At 58.9% G+C, this 24,497-nt stretch overlaps 2 protein-coding genes across 2 annotated transcripts in view; both read left to right on the forward strand.

The window, feature by feature from the left end:
- Positions 1-2,186: 2,186 nt before the first annotated feature.
- On the forward strand, positions 2,187-4,740 carry LOC148594722 (myomegalin-like). The gene is made up of 6 exons (XM_088524554.1): positions 2,187-2,285; positions 2,671-2,781; positions 3,238-3,314; positions 3,916-4,039; positions 4,106-4,257; positions 4,713-4,740. The coding sequence occupies exons 1-6, from the start codon at positions 2,241-2,243 to the stop codon at positions 4,738-4,740; spliced, it is 537 nt and encodes a 178-aa protein (XP_088380680.1). The 5' UTR covers positions 2,187-2,240.
- A 210-nt stretch (positions 4,741-4,950) lies between these two features.
- Positions 4,951-24,497, forward strand: part of LOC104572746 (myomegalin) — a 111,113-nt gene continuing 91,566 nt past the window's right edge. Inside the window, exons 1-25 of the mRNA XM_088524556.1 lie at positions 4,951-6,099; positions 8,887-9,000; positions 10,739-10,858; positions 11,093-11,185; positions 11,293-11,508; positions 12,035-12,193; positions 12,570-12,683; positions 12,932-13,069; positions 13,352-13,531; positions 13,790-13,984; positions 14,604-14,747; positions 15,804-15,882; positions 16,430-16,518; positions 16,690-16,806; positions 17,358-17,495; positions 17,810-17,922; positions 18,645-18,772; positions 22,226-22,320; positions 22,439-22,599; positions 22,686-23,004; positions 23,087-23,255; positions 23,332-23,448; positions 23,533-23,998; positions 24,085-24,320; positions 24,412-24,463. Coding sequence (XP_088380682.1) covers positions 4,951-6,099; positions 8,887-9,000; positions 10,739-10,858; positions 11,093-11,185; positions 11,293-11,508; positions 12,035-12,193; positions 12,570-12,683; positions 12,932-13,069; positions 13,352-13,531; positions 13,790-13,984; positions 14,604-14,747; positions 15,804-15,882; positions 16,430-16,518; positions 16,690-16,806; positions 17,358-17,495; positions 17,810-17,922; positions 18,645-18,772; positions 22,226-22,320; positions 22,439-22,599; positions 22,686-23,004; positions 23,087-23,255; positions 23,332-23,448; positions 23,533-23,998; positions 24,085-24,320; positions 24,412-24,463 — 4,901 coding nt within the window. The remainder of the gene's footprint in view (positions 6,100-8,886; positions 9,001-10,738; positions 10,859-11,092; positions 11,186-11,292; positions 11,509-12,034; positions 12,194-12,569; positions 12,684-12,931; positions 13,070-13,351; positions 13,532-13,789; positions 13,985-14,603; positions 14,748-15,803; positions 15,883-16,429; positions 16,519-16,689; positions 16,807-17,357; positions 17,496-17,809; positions 17,923-18,644; positions 18,773-22,225; positions 22,321-22,438; positions 22,600-22,685; positions 23,005-23,086; positions 23,256-23,331; positions 23,449-23,532; positions 23,999-24,084; positions 24,321-24,411; positions 24,464-24,497) is intronic.

Genomic DNA, 24,497 nt, shown 5'->3' on the forward strand with positions numbered 1-24,497 from the left:
CACCTCCCTCGCCGTCACGCTCAGGCCCCACTGGAACATTTGTGCCGGCGAGTCAGCTGGAGCTCGGCTCCGCGGCGCTCGGTCCTCTGCTCGCCCCAGCCCGGCCCCAGCAGCACTTGTGTCCGCGGTGGCCCCTGAGGGGCTGGGGGTGCCACCGGGAGAGCTGAGCCGGCGGGAGGAGGTGAGTTCCCGGCTCTTCGCTGCTCTCCGTGCGTTGTGCTGAGCTGGATGTTCCCCCGCGGGCAGCGGCCGTCCCCGTGCGCCCCGTGGCTCTTGCACCGCCCCGTGTGCCCTGGGTCCGCTGCCCGCTCACCCAGCGGGACGCAGGGGACTCTGGGCAGGGGCCGCGTGGGCGCTGTGCCTCAGCGGGCGCTCTGAGCAAGGGCAGCTGGTGCCCTGGGGCCGGGCGGCTGGCGGGTTTTGGAGCATGCCGGGGTGGGAAACGGTGCCCGGACGGACCCCAGGGCTGTGCGGGGCTGCGCTCCTGCCCTGCGGCTTTGCACGGCGCTGGCGGCTCCGCTATGCGCCCCCAGGCAGCACGGCTGGGCATGAAAGGGCTCTTGTCCTCCTGCACGCCCTGCCCTGCGCCCAAAACAAGTGCACAGTGTTGGTGCCGGGGACGGGGCGCGGGGGAGCCGATGGGGGGAGCCCACCTGGCCCCTGGCGCGGGAGCGTGTGCCCGGGAGTGTTGTGCCCGTGGCTTTGGGGCTGTGGATTTTGTGCCTCTGGGCATGGTGCCTCCTCGGCATTGCGCCTGTGTGATCTGTGCCTTCGGGTATGGTGTCCCCTGGGGTATCTGGCCTCTGGGCATTGCTGCGGAGGCTGCAAACACCCAGCTGCACCCGCTGTCTGACAGAAGCCACTTTGGGATTGTGGAACAAAAATATGATTTTTTTCCCCTTTCAATCCTGCCGTGACTCACCCATCTCTGTGTCTGGAAATAACCCTGCGTGCGGCTGCAGCTGGGAACGGGGCGCGTGGCAGTGCAGAGAGGCGGCGTCTTCGGCCTCTCCCCTTCCCTGGCAAAGCTTGGGCAGGGGATCCTGCTGGGGGGACGGGAGCGTGGGGGGCAATGGCAGCCGGACAGCGGTGTGATAAGTTTTCTTGGTCTCTGCACCTCCGCGACTAAGAGCAGAAAACCTGCTTGGGAGGCACAAGTGGAATGTAAAGCTGCAAAGGGGGAACGAGCCGGGCAGCTTGGCACAGGGCTGGGGTCTGTGCTTGGCTGGGCAGGGACGATGCAGCCCCCCTGTGACCGCCTGCCCTAGGGCATCCCGTGGGGAGGGATTTCTTTGCAAGGGCTCAGGTGGCCCCACTGTCTGCAGAGAGGGCCAGGGCTGCTAATGGGGCTAAAGTGCTTCTGACCAGGGCTCTGCCATCTGTGTGTCCCCAGGGGCCTGGTGGCTCTGCACTTAGCGCGGAGGCTTCAGGCTGCAGGAGCACACGCACGTGCACAAGGATGTGTGCACAGCCCAGTGTGCATCCTGTGTGTGCACATGTGTGTTTGTGTGCACAGCCTGGCAGGCATCCCACGTGTGCACATGCCTGTGTGTGTGTGCACAGCCGAGCGTGTATCCCGCGTGTGCGTGCACAGCCCGGCGTGCATCCCGTGTGTGCACATGTGTTTGTGTGCACAGCCCGGCAGGCATCCTGCGTGTGAACATGGGGGTGTGTGTGCACAACCGGGCGTGCATCCTGCATGTGCACATGTGTGTGTGTGTGCACAGCCAAACATGTACCCCGCATGTGCACATGGGTGTGTGTGTACACAGCCCGGTGTGCATCCCGCGTGTGCATATGTGTGTGTGTGTGCACGGCCCTGCTCACACCACGCGTGTGCACATGTACGTGTGTACACGGCCTCCTACCCCTCCTGCCAGGGCCACCGTGCCCCAAGGCACCGTGCCCAGTTGTGCCGGCACCTGACGCGGGCCCCGTGCTCCTCTCCACAGGGACCCGTGCAGCGGCGAGCGCCCGGCCGCGCTGCCCGGAGCTGGCCCCATGGCGGGTAAGGCGCCCCGTGCCCGTACCCTCCACGCACCCCAAAGCAGAGGTGCTGCCCCTCCGGAGACGCCCTGGAGGGAGGCCGTGTGCTGAGCCGTCCTCGAGCGCCGTGTTGCTCCCTCGCAGCCGCCCTCGCTGACGTCCCCGAGGCGGGGGCCCTGGGCGAGCCCCCCGCGCCCACGGAGGCTCCGGAGCAGGGCCCCTGGGCGCAGACGTGCCTGCTGCGGGAGCTGCACATGGGCCCCCTGGCGCAGACGCAGACCCTGCGGGACTTCGAGAAGGTGAAGGCGCCGCGCGGCCCCTCGGCGCTGCCCCGGCCCCGCTCTGCCCGCGCCCCCCGTGAGCGAGGCCGCGCCGGGGCTCCCCCGGGGCGACGTGCGCAGGGGCCGCCCGGCGCTCGGGTTTCACCACTTGTCTGTCCTCTCCGCGCCAGCGATTCCTCAAATAGCTCTGGGAGGCCCACCAAAAAAAAAAAAAAAAAAACAGGGAAGCGGCGGCACCGCGGGAGCCGCGCGCAGGGAGGGCGGGCGCCGGGCACCCGGCCGCGTCGCGGAGCCTGGTGCCGCGGGACGGCGCGGCCGGCGGCGCCAGGGGAGGGCGGCGCGGGATGCCCCCTCCGTCCATGGAGCGCGCGCCATGGCTCACGGTTACCGCACGCTCGCCCAGCACCTCAACGACCTGAAAAAGGAGAATTTCAGCCTCAAGCTGCGCATCTACTTCCTGGAGGAGCGCGTGCAGCAGAAGGGCGAGGGCAGCCGCGACGATGTCTACCGGCGGGTGAGCGCCCACCGCGTTACCCCCCGTGGCTCCCCCTGTGTCAGGAGGGGACAGGAATGGGGGAACGGGGTGTTTGGGAGCAGCTGCAGACCTGTGGCTTGGCTGGGGACAGAGATGGAGCATCCTGGCAGCAGGCGCCCCTCATCCTGCTGGGCTCTGGGGGGCTGTGAGACTTTAGGGGCTTGCAGGGTCTTCCAGACCCTCTCTGCACCCGCCACGTCCCCAGGGCAGGCGGGTGCTGGGAACGGGCAGACAGCTGGAGTGGGAACATCCCGTCCCGGCGCCTGGCAGGCTAAAATAGCACCGGTGTCACCGGGCTTGGCAGTGCCAGCAGCCAGGGCCAGCCGGAGCAGTGGCCTCAGAAACCCTGGCCCAGGCAGCGGCTCCAGTGCAGCTGGTGCAGGGGGTCCCACAAGGCCCCCTGCACTGTCCTCATTGCTGCTGTGCTACCCACAGAACATCGAGCTGAAGGTGCAGGTGGAGAGCCTGAAGCAGGAGCTGCAGGAGAAGCAGCAGGCGCTGGATAAAACATGGTGAGCGGCGCTGGCCGCCCAGGCTGGGGGGACATGTGTGCCCTGTGGTGCCTGGGCTCCGGGGATGGCGGGCGTCCCAGCTCAGGGTGTTTGCCAAAGCGCTGTGTGTCCTGTGGGGCTCCTCTTACCTCCCCGCGGCAGCGTGACCCAGCCCGGCTGTTGGGAGCCAAAAATAGAGGGCAGCACCTGTTTGGCGAGGGAGGGCGAGCGCCAGGACCTCGCTTTGGCACAGCGCGACTCCCCGGGCACGGGATGTAGAGAGTTTGGGGCATTTCCCTCATTTCAGGGATGTGCAGGGACAACCCTGGTATTTCAAACGAGCCCACATACCACATAAGCCCCATGAGCTAGCGATGGCGGGTGAGGTGGTTTTCCCTGGACTGGAGCTTTTTGGTTTAAATATACTGTGCCTGGGTGCCACAGGGGGTGCCCGCTGGCCAGGCAGCCTCGGGCTCTCCCATCCCAGCGTGTCTGGGGTGTTTGCAAGGCTGGCATGGCCCAAAGGGCAGAGCAGAGCCCTGGATGGCGGTGGGGATTGCCCCAGACAGCCGGGTGCGCGGTCAGGGCTTTGCACGGGCCGTCCTGCTCGCCCACCACGCAGGGTGGCCGCGGAGACGCAGACGAACCGCAGCGAGGCAGCGCTGCGGCAGCAGTACGAGGAGAGGCAGCGGGAGTCGGAGCACGTCTACGAGCTCCTGGAGAACAAGATCCAGCTGCTGCAGGAGGTGGGTGCCGGCCGCGCACCGTGGGCCACGCGCCGCGGGCCCCGGCTCACCCCGGCTGCCCCGCAGGAAGCGCGGCTGGCCAGGAGCGAGGCGGAGAAGGCGGCGGCGCTGGCGGCAGCCGAGACGGAGCGGTGCCGGGAGCTGGCGGCCAGGCTGGCGGAGGCGGCGGGCAGCAAGGAGCACGGCGAGGAGGGCGGCGCACGGGCCCGCAAGGACAGGTGGGTGCCCGGGGGGCCGCCCCGCGCCTCGTGCCCGGGCCGGCCCCGCGCCTGACGCCTCCGCGCTGCCCCGCAGGAGGATGGAGGAGCCGGCGGGCGGGAGGCGCCTCGCGGAGCTGCTGGCGCCCGGGCAGCACGAGGAGCCCGCGGACCCCACAGTGCAGGTGCGTGGGCGCGTGCGGGGCGTGGGGCGGGCTCCCGGGCACTGTCGCGGGGCCTGGGCCTGCAGGCAGCCCTCGCAGGGGGCCCGGGCGCTGCGACGGGGACACGGGGACATCGCGACCCGCCACCCGCGGGGCGCTCGGCGGGCGGTGCGGGGCGAGCACTGCGCGTGCGCGCCCGCCGGGCCCGCTGCCTACAAATCCCGGCGGGCGCCGCGCGGGCCGCGCGCGTGCGGGGCGGCCGCCCGCCGCCATCTTGAAACCTGAGCCAGTCACTGGGCGCCGCCGTGGCAGGAGCATCCCCGGGGCGGCGGGGCCGTGAGGAGCGCGGGGGCCGGGGGGCAGCCCGGGGCGGGGCGGGGGTTTGGGGCAGCTCCTGCCGTGCAGGGCGGCCCTGGGCATCCCGGGCGCGGCCCCGGTGCGGGGACGGGGGTGAGTCCGCCCCTGGCCCGGGCGATGCGCTGAGGGAGCCGGGGGAGCGGGTCAGCCTCGCGAGCGGCCGGGGTAGCTCGGGGCGCTGCTGGGAGGGAAGATGAAGGAAACGTGCCGGATTTGCGCCCGCGAGCTGTGCGGCAACCAGCGGCGATGGATCTTCCACACGGCGGCCAAGCTCAACCTGCAGGTGCTGCTCTCCCACGTCCTGGGCAGGGAGCTGTGCCGCGACGGCAAAGCCGAGTTCGCCTGCGGCAAGTGTGCCTTCATGCTGGACCGCATCTACAGGTTCGACACGGTCATCGCGCGCATCGAGGCCCTCTCCATCGAGCGCCTCCAGAAGCTGTTGCTGGAGAAGGACCGCCTCAAGTTCTGCATTGCCAGCATGTACCGTAGGAACAACGATGACCCCAGCACGGAGGACAAAGCTGGGGAGGGCACCGTGGACCTCTCCAACCTGCCCGACGTTCGGTACGCTGCCCTTCTCCAAGAGGACTTTGCTTACTCTGGGTACGAGTGCTGGACGGAGCACGAGGAGCACGGCCTGGAGCCGCACAGCTGCCACGCACCGGAGGGAGCGGGCAGCCGCCCGCGGCGCTGCCGAGGCTGCGCCACGTTGCGTGTGGCCGATGCTGACTACGAAGCCATCTGCAAGGTGCCGCGGAAGGTGGCCAGGAGCGTCTCGTGCGGGCTGTCCAGCCGGTGGTCGGCAAGCATGGGCAACGAAGAGTCGTCCGTGTGCGACACGGCAGAGTTGGCTGGGGCCAGGGCGCCGCTGGATGGGGAGAGCATGGAAGAAGGGACGCCTGCGTCCTCCATGGAGTCGCTGGACACAACCGTGGAGGCCAGCCCTCCGCAGCAGAAGGACGAAGACGCGGACAAGGGGATGAAGGGGAGCGGGAAGTGCGATGATTTCTCGGATGACCGTCTGACCCCAAACTCCTCGCTGAGTGGGAATAGGCTGGAGCTGGCCCTTAGCTTGATCAAGGCCTTGGACTACAAACCTGTTCAGAGCCCCAAAGGCAGCAAGCTGCCTATCCCTGTGAAATCCACCCTACTGCCTCCAAGGCTGAGCCGCGACTCGGCGGATGGAAGTACTTCTGCTGGCTTGATGTATGCTGGTTCTGGTTTCCTGAACGCAGACAGGAAATCTCTTTCCAGAGCTCACTTGGGTCTTTCCTTGGAGATTTCTGACTTGCAGGAGCTGTGGGACGATCTCTGTGAGGATTACATGCCGCTTCGGGTACAGGTAGAGGTCATTGTGTAGCCTCTTGTTTGAGCAGCGTCCCTGCGGCTCGGCTCCGAGTCCTTTGGGAATTCCTCCGTGTTGAGATAACGCGGAGAGCCACGTGTCGCTGAACCATGGGCTAAGAATAGGCAGCTCCGTCCTTTTTAGGCGCGGTCCCTCTCTGTCCTTCTCCTGTGATCTGTTTCCCTACTCTGTTCTGGGAAATTACCCTCGGGCATCTCTCCCTGTGAATGCAGGACACTAGCTGGGTCTGAGATCTTTGTGTGCTCTCTGCTGAGAAAATGCCAGTGTCACTTCATCTTTCTCTTTAAACAGACAATTTGAATTTTCCCCACAGCTGAAGGGAGTGCTTTACGCTTCTGGGCATGTGTTTTTCAGCCAGCGTTTTTCCTTTGAGCCTTGGCAATGGCTGCAGGTCGGGCATGTCTGTGTTTAAAGCCCTGCCTCTGCTGGTGAGTCCCCAAACCAGATCTGTGCCCTGAGCTGGGGCACATGCCCTAAGGAGAAGGCGTTTTTCTTGCAGGTGGATTTGTGCTAGTGCATAGCTTTAGAGCTGGTGTTCTAGATGACTGCTCTTGTTTTCTGATCCTGTAAAAAGATTCCGTTAATGCAGTTACTCCTGAGAGCCCTGAGCTCTCTGGCTTTTGCAAGATGCCAGGGGCTGTTACCTGCTGAGATTTTGGCCCGCTCGTAGTGCAGGGTTCTCTCTGCCCAGCTTCATTAGTATGCAGGCTAAAAGCTGAACTCGCAACTCCCTTATCACTTGCCTTAATGAATAGAAGGCCTCAGTCAGCTTTAATTCAGGAATATCCGTGTCAGCCTAATTGCATTCGCGTTAGCAGCCTTAGCGCTGCCTAATACTCTGGGTAGCCTCGAGGAGTAGAAAAATGCTTGTTTTTACTATGGTAACTGTAGCTGTACTGAGCTGTGCTTCCTATTCAGTGAGGGCTGCTCCCTCTGCCATCTGTTCGGCTGTTTTCCAGAGCTCTCTGCTCTTCTCACAATAATCTGCTTGAGAATGACGTTATGGAGGAATGCAAACCTCTACCACTAGTTTTCATGTGGCACACTAAGGCATCGCGTTTCTAGCCTGCAATCGAAGATGTGGAGCAGGGCATGGATGCTGCTGCTGCATTCTGTCCATTGCTGCTCTTTTTCACTCCTAGCGGTACATTTTTAGCGTAAAAACAGGCTTTCTTTTAACAGCGCGTGGAGGAATCGGTGTGACGTGCGAGCAGCTCGGCTTTGTGTCATGCCTGGCTATCCTTGTATCTCTGAATTGCTTAGAGGGATTTCTTTAAACCCCAACCTCTGCTGTACAACAGTCCTTTCAGGGAATTTGTCCTGCCAAATTTTTTACTTCCAGTTTCTTGCCGTGGCAACAACCCAACTGCAACTGCTGACCGCAGTGCTGGGGCTCTCGAGTGTTTGGGTGATTTTAGCAGCAGAAGTGGAAAGGTTTATGCTGCTAGAGAACTGAAGGGCTCTTGTGTAAGATTTTTTTTTTTTATACGACTCTCAATCTAAGCTCATGTGTGCTGACATTGCTGGGGCTGTGTTGGAGAAGGCAGCGAGGAGCGGGGTTTGTAGGCAAATGTTGACATAGGGAAACCTCTGGGGAGCCGTGACTGCAGTGTGGCACAAAGGAGGAGGCAGCCTGGGCTTAGGGACTTTGGACCCTGGAGCTGGCTCTGCCCTTTTCCTCCTGTCTCTTTGCTGTTTACAGGACTCTTGTTTATTTTTCTTTGGGCTATTCGCATTGCAAGAAGAGACTTTTCTTTTCCCTCTGTTTTCAGCACCCTTACTTGCAAAATAGTTGTGTGTGAAATTCTAGCAATTACACACAGTTATTGTGTGTGAAATTCCCCCTGCCTGATTCAAAACCTTCTGGCTGGGCAAAGTTGAACCTACTTGCAGCCGCTGGTTAGGCTTCCACCAAAATATTAAAAAAAAAAAAATCAGTGTCATTTCACTCTGAGCCGCAATAGTGCAATAGACCTAGATCAGTCTCGTGTCACTGGAGCTGCTCGGGAATGCTTGCTGTGTCCCGGAGGGCCAGGGCGGGAGGCTGGGCTCCCTGGGTGCAGGGAGTGTGCAGTTTGCTGTCAGCAGAACAGCCGGAAGGGGTGGCAGGGGCTTAGTGTGCGCTCCGGCAGCCGAGCCTGTGCATCAGGAGGCGCTGGGCTCTTCCCTTTCCCAGTAAATAGATATTGTCTGTGCATAAGGTCTCAGCTGTGACATTGAATTTGATTTATGGAGCTGAAGGAAATTGTACAAAGCGAGGGTGCTGGAGCATGGAGAGCTGGGAAGGAGAGCCTGGAGATCTGCAAGTGAAGGAATTTAGAGCAGGGGTGACTGTGCCACAGAGGCCGATAGTTGATGGGAGAGATTGAAGGTTATAGGCTTGATAAAGAGGGATAAGTTTGGCAGAATATGGGAAGAAAAACAGTTTAATGTGACTGAAGCTGCCAGCAGGGCAGCAGGCAGGTTTCAGGACATGGCTTGGGTGTGGGCAGCAGATCTGCCATCAGCCTGGAGACAGCCGAGCTGCTGAGCGCCCACTGGGAGGGCGTGTGGGGAGATGGGGAGCCACAGCGGAGCGTCGGGGTTGCTGCTGGCAGCGAGCAGCCATGTACTGACCTGCCACCCGCGTGGAGGAAGCACGGGCAGCAGGGTGCTCACAAGGCAGTTAGAAAAACCCAGCTGGGTTTGTTTAAGCCTGTGCTGTAAGGTGTGCAAGCGGGTTGAGACCAGTGCGAGATCTGAACCGTTTCTCCTCCTTTCCAGAATCGGCAAGATGAACCTCAGCAGCCAGCCCCAGGGGAGCCCACATCCGCAGAGCCTGATGCGCACGCTGCGGAGCTGCAGGGCAAAGTCCAGCAACTTGATGCCACCAATAAGGTATTTCACCATGAGCAGCACATCTGGTGCCTAACAAGCCTCACATAGTAGGGGGAGCTGCCCTGTCCTCCCTGTATGCAGCTGGGCTGGAGGCAGGTGGCCCCAGCTCTGTTCCAGCGAGGGCACTTGCACCGACGCTGTGTTCCTGGTGCTGCTAGCTCTCAGCTTGAGTTGAAAGCACTTGAGCTTTTTTCTCTGCTGCAGCTGTGCTGTGTAAACTCTCCATATTTATTTTTGCAAATTGGCTTTGGGGGGAGTTCCTGCTTGCCTTGTAAGCCTGCTGGGAGTGAATGAAGGAGAGATACCCAGAGCCTGTTTTCCTTCCCTGGGTATTTGCCTACTTTGAGCCTGGTGCAGGGAAGAAGAGCAGCTGTGTTTGAGACAACTGGCTGTTTTTTTGCAAGCAGGGAGATCAGCTTGGGGTAGGGAGTGGCCCTGTTTTCACTGGGATTCAAAGGCTATGAGCTTCTTTCCTAAGAAAGCCACATAGTCGTGAGGCAGATCAAGTTTAGTACATGTTGCAAAGGATAGATGTTCTTAGCTACACTCTTGAACTCTAAGGTAACTATCCGCAAGGGGAAAACAGGAGATAAAAGGAAGAACATCACTCCTTAGGTTCTTTATTTGAATTCAGGGACACCTGTAAGCTGTTGAGCACCTGGTCCACAAATGTTGGCAGGGAAACAGAAGAGGCCCAAGGCCCAGTGAATGCCATTGGGAGTGTTTAAATTTGTGTGTATATGAGTTGGGGGGAAACATGCCCCAGAACAGAGAGCACGACAGATCTGTAAGCCAATAACAAAACAGAGAAGATTATGTGGCAGTACCAGCTCCTTGGGAAATTAAGGCTGGAATCAGTTCCAGGAAAGTTGAGTGTCTTCTAAGACTGTCCAAAGGCAGTATATTTAACAATGTTGACAAGCACTTGCTTTAATGCAGTCAGGTACGTCTTGGTGAAAGAAGATAACTGTCCTGAAACTATTTGAGCTATGTTGCCCTCTTTAGGGTGAATATGTCTAAGACAGTTGTTTAAAATCAATCACAGAGCATAGCAAGAAGTTCCACTTTGCTCTGCAAAGCTGGCACATTGTAGACTCCGTGCTGCAGCGAGATCTTGAGGCCAGATGAACCATTCATCTGAGCAAATGTGGCATTACCTAGACCAGCAGTTGCCACAAAAATGCTTGGATGGGGTAAGGAGGTGGTAAGAGAAGGGATTGGGAGATTGTAGACATGTAGCTGCGTTAAACTGGGAGGCTTTAAAAGCAAAGAGTGACAATTTTTGTTCATATCTTTTGGGAGTTTTGGGAGCTGAAGCAGTTCCTGCTTCTTAAAGGAACATGTTGTTTAGATAATTGTTTATTGGAGAACTGTTTGTTTAATGATAGAAATGGTGAAGGGTGCTGAGCAGTTGGAGCAGGATTCTTCTGGAGTCTGTGGGAAGTGGTGCAATATGTGAAATCTAAGCCTGGATACTCTGCCTTGAACCCCAGAGCTGTATTGGAGGAACTAGGAGCACTGAAAGTCCTGTGGAAAAGGGATGGATTTGTGTTTCTTCATAGTAGTTTCCACACAGCTCCAACTGTGAGCCTATCTATGCTCTGGAGGGAACAACATTGGTCTTGATTGGGTCAACATCTGGGCTATATGGACTGAGTAAAGGCTGGAGGGAGTTCTAAGTGTGCTTAGATAAAACTTTAGGTAGGATAAGACAAACTTCATATTTCTTTGCGTTCAGTTGCTACAGGAAAAAATAAATGAGTTGAACTTTGAATTGAAGTCTGTCCAAGAAACATCACAGAGACAAGACCGTACAATCCAGAGTCTGAATGAGTCCCTGAAGAGCAAGGAGAGTGAGGTAACAGCACTGGGCAGGCAGGGTGGTGTGCACTGACAGAGCAAAGTGTGCTAGTCCTCGTACGCGGTGCCTGAAAAGCCACTGCATGACATTCTGGATCTCACTAAGTTGTTTCTGGAGAGGTTTTTGTGCTTTTGTGAGTCTGACGTGGCATAATCTGTGCTGGAGGCTTGGGACAGAGAGGGTTTGTGCTCAGCTTGCCAATAGCTGGGCTTCCTGTCCTTTGCCTTGTAGACGGAAGAGCTGTACCATGTCATTGAAGGGCAGAACGAGACGATGGCCAAGCTGCGAGACATGCTGCACAGAAGCCAGCTTGGGCAGCTGCAGGTACGTCCCCGGAAAGCCTTGAGCCCATCAGTTGTCCTTCAGGGCTCAGGAACTTCAGACCCATTGAGTGAAGTGGACCTTGAATTTCTTTGCTTCACTCTCATCAGATGCCAGAGGGTCCAGCCTCACCCCAGCAGCAAAATGTTGCGCTGCTGGATCTTCAGAACACGCTTTTCTGCACCCAGCTGGAGGTGCAGAAGTTGAAAACAGTTCAGCGTCAGAAAGAGCATCAGTTGGCTGAAGCCAGGAGAGTGGCCCAGCTCCTAGAAACCACAGTGCATGAGGAAGAGCAGCAAAAAGAGGCAACTTGGAAACACAACCAGGTATGGCAGGCACTTAGCCTGGTAGTTGGTAGGGTTACAAGGGTTAAAGCACTGTGGTAGTCTGTACTCTGCCCTTGTTTATCTCTGCCTAGACTCTTGGTTATACTTGACTGACCCTTTTGGAGCCTTCTCAAGTCTCCTTAGCTTCCTGCCCAGGACTTGGAATCAGCAAAGATATGTGACAGTGTGTCTGTTGCCATTCTTATGCTTTTGGTTGCTGCAGGTGTCTAGGTCTTCTTGTAATGTTACAAAGCTGTATTCCCTGCAGCAGGCAAGCTGTGGTAGGTGGTAAAGCTCTACCTGTGGCCACAGGGAGGAATTGAAAAATGGATAGGTGCCTTGGAAAGGGAAATAAATTCAAACTTCATTAGCAAGGAACTGTATTTTGCACTGTGAAAAATGTGTCTAGTAACACAAAGCACTTCTGGCTGTTCCACAGCCCTTGCTGCTCTCGCCTCCTTCAGACTGGCCTGTTGTTTGCAGTCCTCAAGGGACCTGTAAACAAGACAAGTGCTTTCCTTTGCAGGAGTTGCGTGCTGTGGTGCAGCAGCTGCAGGCAGAACTGCAGGACAAGGCTCAGCAGCTCCAGGCTGCAGAGTGGGAGAAGTGTCGTGAGCTGCAGGCCCAGGGACAGAGGGTTCAGCGCTTGAATGAACACCTGGCTCGCAAGGAACAACTTCTGCAGGTGAGACACAGGAAGACTGGAGCAGAGCCTGAACAGCCAGGGATCCTCTTCCTCCTTTGGTATTTAGAGGTGCAAGTGTCAGTGTAGTTCTCACACATGCCCTTCAGAAGGGGCAGTTAGAGCTGCTCCTGGGCTCCAAGAGGAGGAAGGAGGCACAGGAGGAAGGAGGCGTGAGTGCCTCTGCCCAAGGTGGTGCCTAGGGAGCTCTCACAGCTGCCTGGTCAGTCAGCCTGCAGGTGCTGCAACTGCCCTGCCCTTTAGTGGTGGGGGGTGGTAGAGCTGGCAGGTGTGGGTAGTTGGCCCAGATTCTCCTGGGATGCTTCCCGGACATATCCTGACTGAGTTTTACTGGGAGGTGTATGTATTATCCCTTTAGGAATCAAGGGAACTTCTGCAATGCCAGCAAAGTCTGAACAAGAGCCCTGCAGCCATGGATGCCATGCTGGAGAAACTGCAGCAGCGAGTCAGTGACAGGGATGCTGCTCTGGAGGTGAGCACAGTGTGTTGGTGACGCCTCCCTACTTCCCTGCAGCTCAGCCTTTGGTTTAGCATCAGAGGTGCAGCCCCACACTGCTTGCCCAAAGCTGATCCCAGGGTGGCTATGTTTTCAGAATGCTCTTTGTGTCCCCATCTGCAAAGGAGCCTTCTCTAAGGGAGAGCTTGGGTGCCTGACATGGCAAGCTGTGTATTTTACAAGTATTCTGTCCAACTTTGAGTGATTATCCTCTCTCACTATAGCGAGCAGTAGATGAAAAGTACTGCGCTCTGGAGCAGAAGGAGCAAGAGGTGCAGCAGCTCCGCGCCGCGGCCAGGGCGCGGGGCGGTGACGTGGAGCGGCTGCGCAGCGTCCTGTCCAGCAGCGAGGCCACGATCCACGTGAGTGCTGGTGCCTGCGCCTGCAGCGCGCAGCGGGGCTGTGCGGGGTGAGCCCAGCGCTGGAGCAGCTCCCGTGCAACGCTGCGGCTGTCCTTGGCGTGCAGGGTGTTGGCCCCGTGTGCTCTGCAGGTTCCTGGGCGGTCTGTGTTGTTCCTGGGCTGGGTGCATACGTGGTGCAGTGCCTGGAGAGGAGAGGGGGTGAATGCGAATGACTTGCTACTGGTGGTTGTTTAAGAGGAAAGGCCCTGTGCCTGGTTAATCCACTTCTGTTGTGATCCCCAGAGTCTGGAGAGCCTATTGAAAGCCAAAACCCTGGAACTAGAGCAGGTGTCAGCAACCTGCCAAAACCTCCGCTGGCTCAAGGAGGAGATTGAGGAGAAATCCTGCAACAGACAGAAGGAGCAGGAGGGGATCATCCAGCAGCTGCAAACCTGCCTGCACGATAGGAACAAGGAAGTTGAGGTAAGGTTGCCATTTGGCCTCCAGGGCTTTCAGTCAGTTTGTCTGCAGAGAGCAGTGCCAAGAGCTTCCTGCCTGCCTCTGAGGAGAGCATTTAAACTTCCATGCCTTAAACTGACTGCTCTCGGTGCCTGTAGATACCTGTGCTTCCTAGATGTTGCTCCTATGGCTGTGCTTGGGCTGAAGAGCTGTTCTGGCCTGCACAGCTTGCAGCTTGGTGAGAGCAGTAGCAACATCTCTCCATTCCTCCCTTTTCTTCAGGAGCTCACAGCAACCCTACTGTGCAAGCTGGGCCCAGGGCAGAGTGAGGTGGTGGAGGAGCTGTGCCTCCGTCTCCAGCGCAAGGAGAAGATGCTGCAGGATCTCCTTGGTGACAGGAACCGTCAGGCTATGGAGCATGATGCTGAGGTCCGGGAGCTGCTGCAGGCTATGGACGCCAAGGAGCAGTGGAGCAGAGTGAGTTGGGTGCAGTGCAGGGTGGAGGAGCTGAGGAGAGAGTCACTGCTTCGTATAGGTGTTAGCAGACCAGAAGGGAGGTCTCCAAGATGTCAACTGTGCAGCTCAGAAGTACGAGGAAACTCTGCTCATTGCCTCTTAATTTACATTTTAATCAAACTGCTGTACGGCCCTGGGAGTAACTGCTGCTTGAAGAGCCCCAGGTTCTGCTCTGTCTACTCTTGTCTGTTGTATGCACCTCAGTATTACCTGAGATACTTTGGATCGAGTTTCCTTTCATAAAAAGGGGGGTAAAAGCCCAAGCTCTATCTCCTTCTCTTTGTCTTCTGTCTCCCCTGAGTCTCCATCCATTTCTGGATGGAGTGAGGAGAACCGAGGAGCTTTCTCTGTAGGCAAAGGCTGAGCCCTGCTGTAGCTGCCTCCCAGGCAGGGATGGGAGGGCCACTGTGAAGGACCAGGAGTGGTAGCACCCACACTAGTTTACAGAACCTTTCTCCTAGTCCCAAGTGACAGATAAATATTAATATGTTTCCCTTAGTCCCTAAGGAAGGTGAGGGACAGGGATCCACCCCTTCCTTGGTCACAGCCCTGCCTTTCTGTTTTTCTCCTGCTCATTCAGGCAGCTGCTGAGAAGATGGCCCGTGCTTTGGCTGAAAGGAGCTGCGAGTTACAGCTTCTGCGCCAGCACTGGCCGGGGAAGGAGCCCGTTGCCACTCGGTCAGCTGGTGCCAGGCTGTTGAAGCAGGATGAACAAGTAAGGATTGTGCTCTCTTTCACTGATGGCAGTCTCAGGGCTCCGGAGAGATGATTGCTGTGGGAAGAAGTGAGAGAGGGAGGGAAGCACCACACAGTGGTAGTAATGAGAATAGGAGTGGAGAAGAGACTTTCTATAGGAAGAACGGACAAAACTGAGGAGCAGAAATATTGCCTGGATGTTCTGATCTTGACCCACAAGCCTTTGTCACTCTGTGCCTCCTTTCATTTTGATAAGGCAGTAGTATTTGAGTCCCCAGGGCACGCATGAGTATGTGAGAAATCCACCCTCTGACCTTCCAGCTTTGACCCAGTCCTTCCTTGGGCTGGGCTGGGCCACTGCACTGTAATCCCCTCCCTGACATTGTCACATTCTGGAAGGGACAGGGGAGCTAATTTTAGGCCCCACTAATTCTTGGCAGAGCCTGCTGGCCTTTTGCCATCTCTTCTACAATTGGAACTGGTATTTTTAAAGCAGCTTTGCTAAAAACCCCTTTGAGGCTCAACACAACTCAGAGGCTACCTACACCCCACTCCTACTTGAGCAGCTGTTGATCGTTTACTGGTGAAGTGACATGTTGAGGATTTTGAAACAGCTGTAAGCAGGTGGCTTGTTTCTATTCCTGGGATCAAAGTGAGCTCCAGAGACTTCCAGAGATGTATATGTGGGCCAAGCTCTGCACTTTCCTTCCTGTGTGGTCCCTCTGGTAGGCCAAATCCCTGGAGGAAGACTTCAGTCTAGTTAGAGTCTCAGTTGGAAGATGGGCTTGCTGTGGTTGAGTGAAACATGTTTAATCCTCATTATAAAGGAGCTCTCTCCCAATAACCTCGTAGTCCTCCATAAAGCAAGGCCAGAGCCCTGTTTCCAAACATGAAGCTTCCAGGCTGGGTGCAGCTCACCTGCCCTGCTGCCTGGTTGGCTCCCCTTCACTGCCCTGTTATGTCGCAGAGCCACCAGGAGAGCAGCCAGTGGTTTGCTACAGTCCTGGAGCCTGGGCTCTGGGCGAGCTGAGAGCCTGCTAGGTGCCCCATAAAACTGCAAACCAGGAGGATTTTATGTTTTCAGGAAGTGCTGCAGACTGTTTGTGGAGCTACAGCCACTGTTGGACCCCCAGAGAGGGACAGCAGCTGCGGGACAGAGGACGGTGAGTGCCGTGGCAGCTTCCCTTAAGATCTCAGCAGTGACCTAGAGCTTTGGCTGTGGCAGAAATGGTTTCCTAAGAGGGTAGGTTGACAAAAACATTTGAGCACGAATGAGTCTTTTGAAATGAAGGCGAGCCTTCCCTTGGGTGATGGCTCAGAGGGCACGTGGGGGTGTGAGCCATGGGAAAGGCTGGCATTGGTTTGGGGGTGAGACACTTCTGCTGCACAGTTGGTATTGTCCATTGTGGGCTTTCTGACTTGATGGCTCAGGCTGGAGGTGAGAGTGTGGGGCTGGCCTGGGGCTAACCTTGGGGCCAGGACATCTGAACTTGGCCAGGAGTGGGACAGCAGCCTTGGGCCATTGCTGTTCCCCAGGACTGCTGCTTAAGGATCAGTAAGGGAGCAGTGACTTTTAGGAAGGCAAAACATGTTAGGAAGCAGTCATCGTGGACCTGTATCTTGCCAAAGAGAGGGTTTCTGTCGAGCCCTGGGGTGAGGCACTGTGTAGCAGCACATGGTAACCCTGCAGTAACCTTGTTTCCTCTGCAGTTGCAACGTCAGGAGCAGAGCTGGAGAAGGAGCTTGTTAATGCCAAAGAGGAGCTGGAGCTGATGGCAAAGAAGGAAAGGGAAAGCAGGGTGAGCTGGTGCTAAAGTCCATGTTTGCCTTGCCTAAGGGAAACTGAAGCTGCCCCTCATGGTTGGTTTTGGACCTGTCAAGGGAGAGACATGAGGCAGCAGCTCGCAGTGGTGCTTTGGCTCTTGCCCCTCTGAGCTTGCTGTGGTTTTCATGGACTTTTTCCTCCATAGCGAGAGCTCACTGCTCTCCAGTCTGTTGTGGCCACCCAGGAGGAAGAGCTGCAGGTGCAGGCCTCAGATATTGAGTCCCTGAGCAGGAACATCCAGATCAAAGAGGACCTCATCAAGGTAAGGAAATGGGCTGTGCTGTGGCAACTCTGCCCAGGAGGACTGCAGAGGAGCCTCTTCCCTCCCTATGTGTCCTGGTCCTCACTCGCTTGTTTCTACTGCATGGCAAGATGTCAGAAATCTAGCTGTTTGTTTCTGTGACAGCAGTAACTGGATATCCCTGCTGAGGAGTGAGGGGCCGCTTCAGATTAACAACTCTGGCTGTGGCTGGTACTGCTGCTGACTTGCCCGCAGCCCTTATTTTGCCCAGAATGCAAGGACCCCAAACCCAGGCCTTTGCCCAGGGTGTCATCATTGTCTTTCTGCTCCTCATGTGCTAAGTGCCCTTCCTTGGGAGAGGCAAGGACCACTGTGGCTTACTCTGCAGACCTTGCTTCAGGCTTTTATCTGTGCTTAACGTACCTGGGTTACATGGGTGTTTGTCTCTGGAGACCGTGGTCTTCCCTAGCACTGGAAAATTTGGCAGCTGCATTCCAGGGAGGGTTACAACAGTTCAGCTGTCCTTGTTACTGAGCCCTTTTCCATTGAGCCCTCCTGCATTTGGTTTTCAGGATCTGCAGATGCAGCTGGTGGACCCCGAAGAAATTCCAGCCATGGAAAGGCTGACTCAGGAAGTGCTGGTGCTTCGGGAGAAAGTGGCCATGGCAGAATCACGAGTGCAAGAGGCTACTGGAAACAGAAGGCAGCAGGTAGTGTGTCATTTTTCTGCTGGTACTTTCAGTTAACTTTTGGCCTCCGGATGTTTTGAGATGCTTTTGTTCCTGGAGGCTGGCTGTGTATGGAAAAGGGAACACAAAGGAGAGGAGGAATGGTTTCTTCCAGCATTGGCACCAGGGGCGGTCTTTTGGGGAGCCTGGGGTGACACTGCAGTTGGTTTTGATCACTTGAAGCAAGAAAGATGGTTGTTATATCTGGAAGAGAAAGGCCCCGCTTCTCAGGGCCAGCCAGATGCTGCCTTTGGTTTCTGCCTCTAAGTGTTGTCTCTGGTCTGTGCTCTGGCCAGTTGTTACTGATGCTGGAAGGGCTGGTGGCTGAAAGGAACCGGCTAAATGAGGCTCTCCAGGCAGAGAGGCAGCTCTACAGCAGCCTGGTGAAGTTCCACACACACCCGGACAGGTAAGTGAGGCCGCGCTGGCTCCTCAGCACCCCAGAGCATGGGGGTCATCCAGGGAGTGGCCCCTCAAGCTATGAGTGTTGTGCAGGTCTGTGAGCCCTCAGAGAGAAAGAGGGAGCTTGGGGAAGGAATTGGACAAGCTTGGCTCTTGGTGTCTAGATTTTTGGCATTATATATCCCCTGATAGGAGCACAGTGGGCAGCTTCAAATGCTCTGTAAACTACCCCCATTGCTACCCTCTGTGCTCAGGTCCTGGCATTTCCATCCCTATTCCCTGGCCTCTGCCTTTTTCACTGTGTTTCCCCCTCACATTCAGCCACTTTTTGGAGGCTGCTGTTGTCAAATTCTCCAGTGGGTTGAGAAGGGTCTGTGTAGGTGCTGTTGTCCTGTAGCAGATCATGGCCTGCATCTGTCCTCCACACTAATCCCCTGCCCTTCACGGGGCTGCAGCCTCTGAGATATTTGAGCTACCTGTCACTGAGAGAGCGCATATGTGAAGTGCTTGGGTAAGTACTGAAGAACAGCTGCTGCTAAGAGCCCCCCGTCCTGCGCTGAAGCCTTTGGGGTGGGTGTGCTCTGGGGAGGTTTGGGGTGAGGCAGAGGTGTCTGGGTGAAGTATGGAGGGCCTGTGCTTGCAGTAAGTGGCAGTCCTGGAGGGCCACCCAATGTGTGCTTGCTGCAGCTTGTCTAACCCTCTTCCCTTCTGTGCGGCGTGTCCGCTTAGCACTGCGAGAGACCACACGCTGCAGGTGGAGCTGGAGGGTGTCCAGGAGCTCCGGGGACAGCTGGAAGAAGCTCTTGGAAGAAGCTTGGAGCGTTTGAGCAGGCTGGAGACACAGGGCACCTTAGGAGGTGGGGAACAGGAGCGTGTGAGAGCCCTACCCCAGCATGCCTCCTGCGCCGGGCGCTCGCCACCTGCCACGGAGATGTCTCACTAACCGAGCGCGGCCGCCTTGCTGCGCCGGGAGGGCTGCCACGGCGCCCGGGAGCGGTACGGTAGAGCTGCTGCGGGGCTTCCTGGGTTATTTCTAGAGCTGCTTGGAAACTGCAATCAGTGCAATCCACCTGTGTCTCGTGTACGTTCCTGTCTGACCCACCCCGTGGTTGCTGATGTATTTGCACACTCAAGTCATTCCATTTTAGATGATTCCCCTTCATCTCCCTCTCCCTTTCCCCATGGGCCAAATAAAGATTCCCTTTCACTGAAAGAAACACCAGATGTTCTCTATCATCTCCCCAAGTGCATGAGTGTGAATTTTTATATTCCCTTCCCCTTTTCTACCCAGTAACATCCCCTTCTTGGGTTGATGGCTGTTGGTGCTGAAGGAAAAAGCGTATGTGGACAAGTTGGATCCACAGCTAGGGAATTTGGGAAAGTCTCAAGACCCATAGAGCAGGGACTGGCTGCTTGCCTGGCAATCTAACACTAGTGTTTTGGAGCGTAGAGCCCAAGGATCCGTTTATGTTGAAACCAAATGCTGTGTCAGTATGAATACTTACCTGAACTCTCCTTTCTTTTTATTATTATTATTTAGTTGCGAGTCCTGACTCAGCCTGACTTTTGTGCCTTGAGGGAGAGCACAAATGGTTTGGGATGAATGAGCCCAGTCTGGGCTGGGAAGTGCTGGCTCTGCTGCCTTGCTTTGTGAGCATCTTGGTCACCAGCTCCACAGCCCCCTCGGGCAGTGGCTTTGCTAACGACAGCCACACGGGGCACTACTGCTCACCTTCTCCAGGGTGTCTCTCCTCCTCTGGGAGTGACAGGGATAGTGTAAGAACTGGAAAGCGATGGCAGCAGCTTTCCAGGGGCCTTTGCTTCCTGTGTGCAGGGGGACATGGATCAGCCATGTTGTACTTGATCTAGTCCCACCACCTTGGGAACGATTTTGTACTTCTGGTCCCCTCCGTCTGTGCTGGCCAGGGCAAGTCCCACTTGGAGGGTGGAGCAGAAGAGCTCCCTCTTGCTGGGTGCTGCCATCTGGACCTGGCATCGGCTTTGCTCCGTGCTTCCTTGTGACACCTCACGCCTTGGCCTGTGCCCCATGCCTTGCACCCATGGTCACATCCTCCCTTTCCTGCCTGCGACAGGGACGGGCGGCAGCGTGGACTGCCCTTCGGGCAGCAGGTCAGTGTTCACCTCTGGGTCTCTGCAGTGACCAAAGGCCACATGGGCTGAGGGGACGTGGTGGTGGACAGCTCTGCCATGGGGCTGCCTTTTTTCCTTTCCTGTGTTTCTCCTCATAAGCTTCCTCTCACTTCTGTGTAGCACCATCTTCTCTTTCTCCTTCCGCCTCTCACGTTGTAGGAACCTTTGTGTACCTATCCTTGTCTTCACCCTTCCTGCTCCATCCCTGGCTGTGATGCCTGCCTTGCTCCGCAGCCCCTGGGGCCGCGTGGAGCCCAGGACAGGGCGCAGGCTCCTTGGCACAGCGCAGGGGCTGCCGGGGCTGGTGCTCCACTGTCCCCTCACTGGTGCTTGTGCCCTGCTGCTGGTCTGCCTCTGATCTCTCTCTCCTTGTGTCAGCCCAGCTGCGGGGCGAATGTTCACCTAGACTGCAGTGTCCTGCGTTCTCTGCCCTCTTCCTTAGGGCCCTGTTTCATCCCTGCTCTTCCTTGCTGTGAGCTCCTCGAGCCTGCAAAGCCTGAGCATCCTGTGCAGAGAGCACCCTCTGCTGAGCTGTTCTCTGCTGTCTTGCAGCTCTTGGTGCAGCCCTCTCCTCCTTTTCTTGGTTTCCCTGAGGACCTTGTTTTCCTTCTCTTGGTGTGAGGATTTCCAGTGAACCTGGGAATCCTTTCAGCATGATGGCTCCTGTGCAGTTTTCAAGCCATGCAACTACTCCCCTGTGAGCTTGGTGTGAGAGGCATGAGGTCGGTGACAAGCAAATGCTCAGCTTGACATCTCTTTTCTGCTGCCACATGAAGTGGCCGGGTAGCTCCTGTTCGCTGTGGTCGGTACCCTGGGGTGCTCCTGTGGCTGTGAAGGGCTCAGATGCTCAGCAAACGCCAACCTGGAGCCAGGGTGCCCTGCACACGAGCTCCCCTGCTGCCCCCTGCACCAGCTTCCTCTCCTCCCACCTCCCTCTTTCCCTCCAGGCTCGTGCTCTCTCCTGCCTCGACCTGGAGCAGCAGGAGCTGCGTGAGGCAGTGGGCACGGGCAGAGAGCAGGTTCCCCCATGCAGCTGTGCTGGTCACAGCTCCCCGGCTCAGGAGCTGCCTGCATGCAGCTCTTGGCCCCTCCAGCAGCCCCATGGCTGTAGGTCCCTTCGGTCCCTCTTCCCCTTGAGGTTGTAACCCTCTGGGCACTTCATTACGCAGTAGCTCCGGTCCTGGTGAGTCCCAAGGGGGCCTGGGGCTGGGCTTTGCCTGCCTCAGACCCCCTCCCTCCAGGAGCTGCTGCTTCACTTGATTCCTGCTGCTGCGGCTGCTGCTCGTCGCTCTGGAGCGTTGTGCTCGCTGAGGAGGCTTCTCCCCGCTCGCATGTGCAGCTCCCCGGGGCAGTGAGGGGCTTGTCCTCGTTCAACAGGCTCCAGCATGTGGGGGTGACATCCAGCCAGGCCAGGGGGTGACCCGCACCTGCAGCCCTTGGTAGCTGTTTGTTATCAGCAGTTTCTGGAGCACGGGAGCTCCCTCCTGGCTGCGCTCTGGTGCGGGAGCCGCGCTCCCAGGGCAGGTCCTTCCCAGATGCTCCCACCTTCACAGCAGTGTTTGTGCCTCGCCTCCAGCCGGCAGCTCCACGGGCACCGTGCCCATTCCTGCCGGAGAGCCTCGGGGCTGGTGGGGAGAGCCAGCTCCCACATGCAGCCTGACGGTGCTGGGGCTGCCTGGGGGCTGCCTGCCCCAGCCCTGCACAGCCCCAAGGGGGTGGCCTGGGGCCCCAGTGCACAAGCTGGTGGCTGTGCATGGTGCCGGTACCACACGTGGGAAGGGCAGGGACTCCGTGGTGCCCTTGAGGTGCTGCCCTGTGACCAGGCAGGCAAAGTGCTGGTGCTGGGGGCTTCACGCCTCAGCCTTTGCTGTGACTGTGGCTCGTGATGCTGCAGCGTGAGTGAGATGGGGAGTCCAGCTCAGCACCCGGGGTTGTCTGGTATGGTGGCAGTTGGGTATCTGGCGGCATCGGGGTGGCTGTCCCCTCGTCACAGTGCTGTGGGGGCAGCTAGGCTCACATTGTGCTGCGCCAAGGCCCTCGCACTCTGGGCAGTTGGGGCGCATGGAGCCGGGCTCTGCTGCTGCGGCTCCCCGGGGCTGCCTGTGGCCCGGCCGTGGCAGGGGCTGCGTGTCCCAGCGCCTCCCTCTGCTGTCTCCTAGGTCAGGTTGTGGGGACAGACAACGCCGGCGCTGGCTTCGCCAACAGTGCAGAAGAGGAGGAGGCGGCAGCGGCCTGTGGCGCTGCGAACCAGCACGTGAGTTGCAGCAGCACGGCCCCAGGACCTGGGGCTCTGGAGCCAGCACCTCTGATGTCACTGCCCTACCCCAGCCCCTTTGCAGATGTTCCTGTCACTGCTGTCTCTGTCCTTCTAGAGCGGCCACCGAGTCCCCAAGGAGAGCGGGGCTGCACAGGGTCCCCTGCCGGGGAGCACGGTGCCCGCCCTGCCGGAGCGGGAGGTGCGGGCAGAAGAGGAGCTGCGGGAGCTGAAGGCGCAGCTGGAGGAAGCCGGCTTCTCCTCAGTCTCTCACATCAGGCAAGATGGCGGGTGACGGTGGCTGGAGGTGGGGACCACCCCCTGTCCTGGCCGCCCCAACCCCTCACGGTGCCGCATGCCCCCAGGAAGGCGATGCTGAGCCTGTGCCTGGAGAACGCGGAGCTGAAGGAGCGGATGGGCGAAGCCACGTCGCTGCTGGACAGCGGGGAGCAGGAGGAGGCCGGGGCGGGCGGCCCCCCAACTCCTGAGCCCCACAGGCTCCAGCGGAAGGGCCGTGGCACCCTGGGCGACTGCCCGGCCAGTGACGCTGTGAGGGACGGCCAGGGGCTCCCAGCAGAGAGGGCAGCGGTGGCCGCCAAGCGCCCCGCGCTGGAGGCACGATCCTGGGACGACGCGCCCAAGAGACCCTGTCCCAGCAGCCTGGGTGGAGCGCAGGGGAGCCACGTAAGTGACAGCAGTGCAGGGGCCTGGCCAGCGCACGGCTGGGAGCACAGCAGGCGCTTACTGTGTGTCGCTGCTCCTGCAGGAGCAGGGCATGGCCCCCGGCGGGGACTGGCCACGGCCAGGCACGGAGTCATGCTCGCAGGCGGCACAGCGCCACAGGCAGTGCCAGGAGCTGCAGGACAAGCTCGCTGCCTCGGAGGCCACGGTGCGGGCGCAGGCGGCACAGCTGCACAAGTACCACGTGCTGCTCCGTGAGTCAGGGCCGGGAGGGGAGGGGACGCGATGGGGGCTCGCTGGAGGGTGCCCACTCACGGGGCTGCCTGGCAGGTGAGCCGAACGCCCAGCAGCTCAGCAAGCAGGTGCAGGTGGACTTCCAGGATCTGGGCTACGAGACGTGCGGGCGAAGCGAGACTGAGGCTGAGCGCGATGAGACCACCAGCCCTGGTAAGCGCCGCTAGGGCCTCCAGGCATCCCGGGCTTTTCCTGCCCGGAACACAGCAGTGACCCTGTTCTCCGTCTGCTCTGCAGAGTGTGAGGAGCCCGATGTGTTCAGCGAGCCCAGCCTGGGCGACGAGCTGGGATCTCCGCGCCGGCCGGGGGCTGCCAGGGCTGCCCTCAAGGCCGTGCCGCCTCCGGACGTGGGGGCCTTGCACCAGCACATCCAGGACCTCAAGGTGCAGCTGCTCAACGCCAACAAGGTGATCCAGAGCCTGCAGCGCCGGGCCCGCTCTGTCTCCGTCACCAGCGGCTACGCCTCGGGCACGGAGCGGCCGCCGGCGGGCCCCGCCGCCCTGGCCTCGCCGGCCCGCAGCCTCACCGACGAGGACGAGGGCTGGCACTCGGACGGCCGCGGCAGCCTCTGCCCGCCTGCCCTGCGCACGCACCGCGACCTGCAGCGCCTGGTGCAGCGCGTGGCCCTCCTCGAGGCGCAGCTGCCCGTAGCCAAGCCTGGGCCCGTCTCGCCCAAGGAGCTGCAGTCGGCCACATGGCCAGGGTAGGGGCCGGCGCGCGGCACGGGCAGCGCGGCTGGGCCAGGCTGTGGCGGGGAGCCCCGGCTCAGCCCGCGCCTGCTGCCCCCAGGAGGTACGACTCGCTGGTGCAGGCGCAGGCCCGGGAGCTGTCGCACCTGCGGCAGGCGCTGCGCGAGGGCCACGGCGCGAGCCGCGGGCTGGCCCAGCACCTGCGCGACGCCCTGCGCGCCTTCGAGGAGCTGCTGCGCGGCACCGACATCGACTACTACCTGGGCCAGGGCTTCCGCGAGCAGCTGGCCCAGGGCCGGCAGCTGGCCGAGAGACTCAGCGACAAGCTGCGCCCCCGTGAGTGCTCGGGGACGGGAAAGGCTCCTGCGATGGGAGAGCGCTGGCGGGCCGTGGGGATGCTGACTGACCTCTGCCTTGTGTTTTTCAGGAGATCGGCAAGGCGGGGAGGATAAAAGCAGCCATGAACTGCTGGTGCTGAGGTACCCGCTGCCAGGGAGGGCCTGGTGGTTCCTG

Source organism: Tinamus guttatus, unplaced genomic scaffold, assembly GCF_059628265.1.
Source record: "Tinamus guttatus ecotype Peru unplaced genomic scaffold, ASM5962826v1 Tinamus_guttatus_pri_ptg000211l, whole genome shotgun sequence".
NCBI classification, from domain to species: Eukaryota; Metazoa; Chordata; class Aves; order Tinamiformes; family Tinamidae; genus Tinamus; species Tinamus guttatus.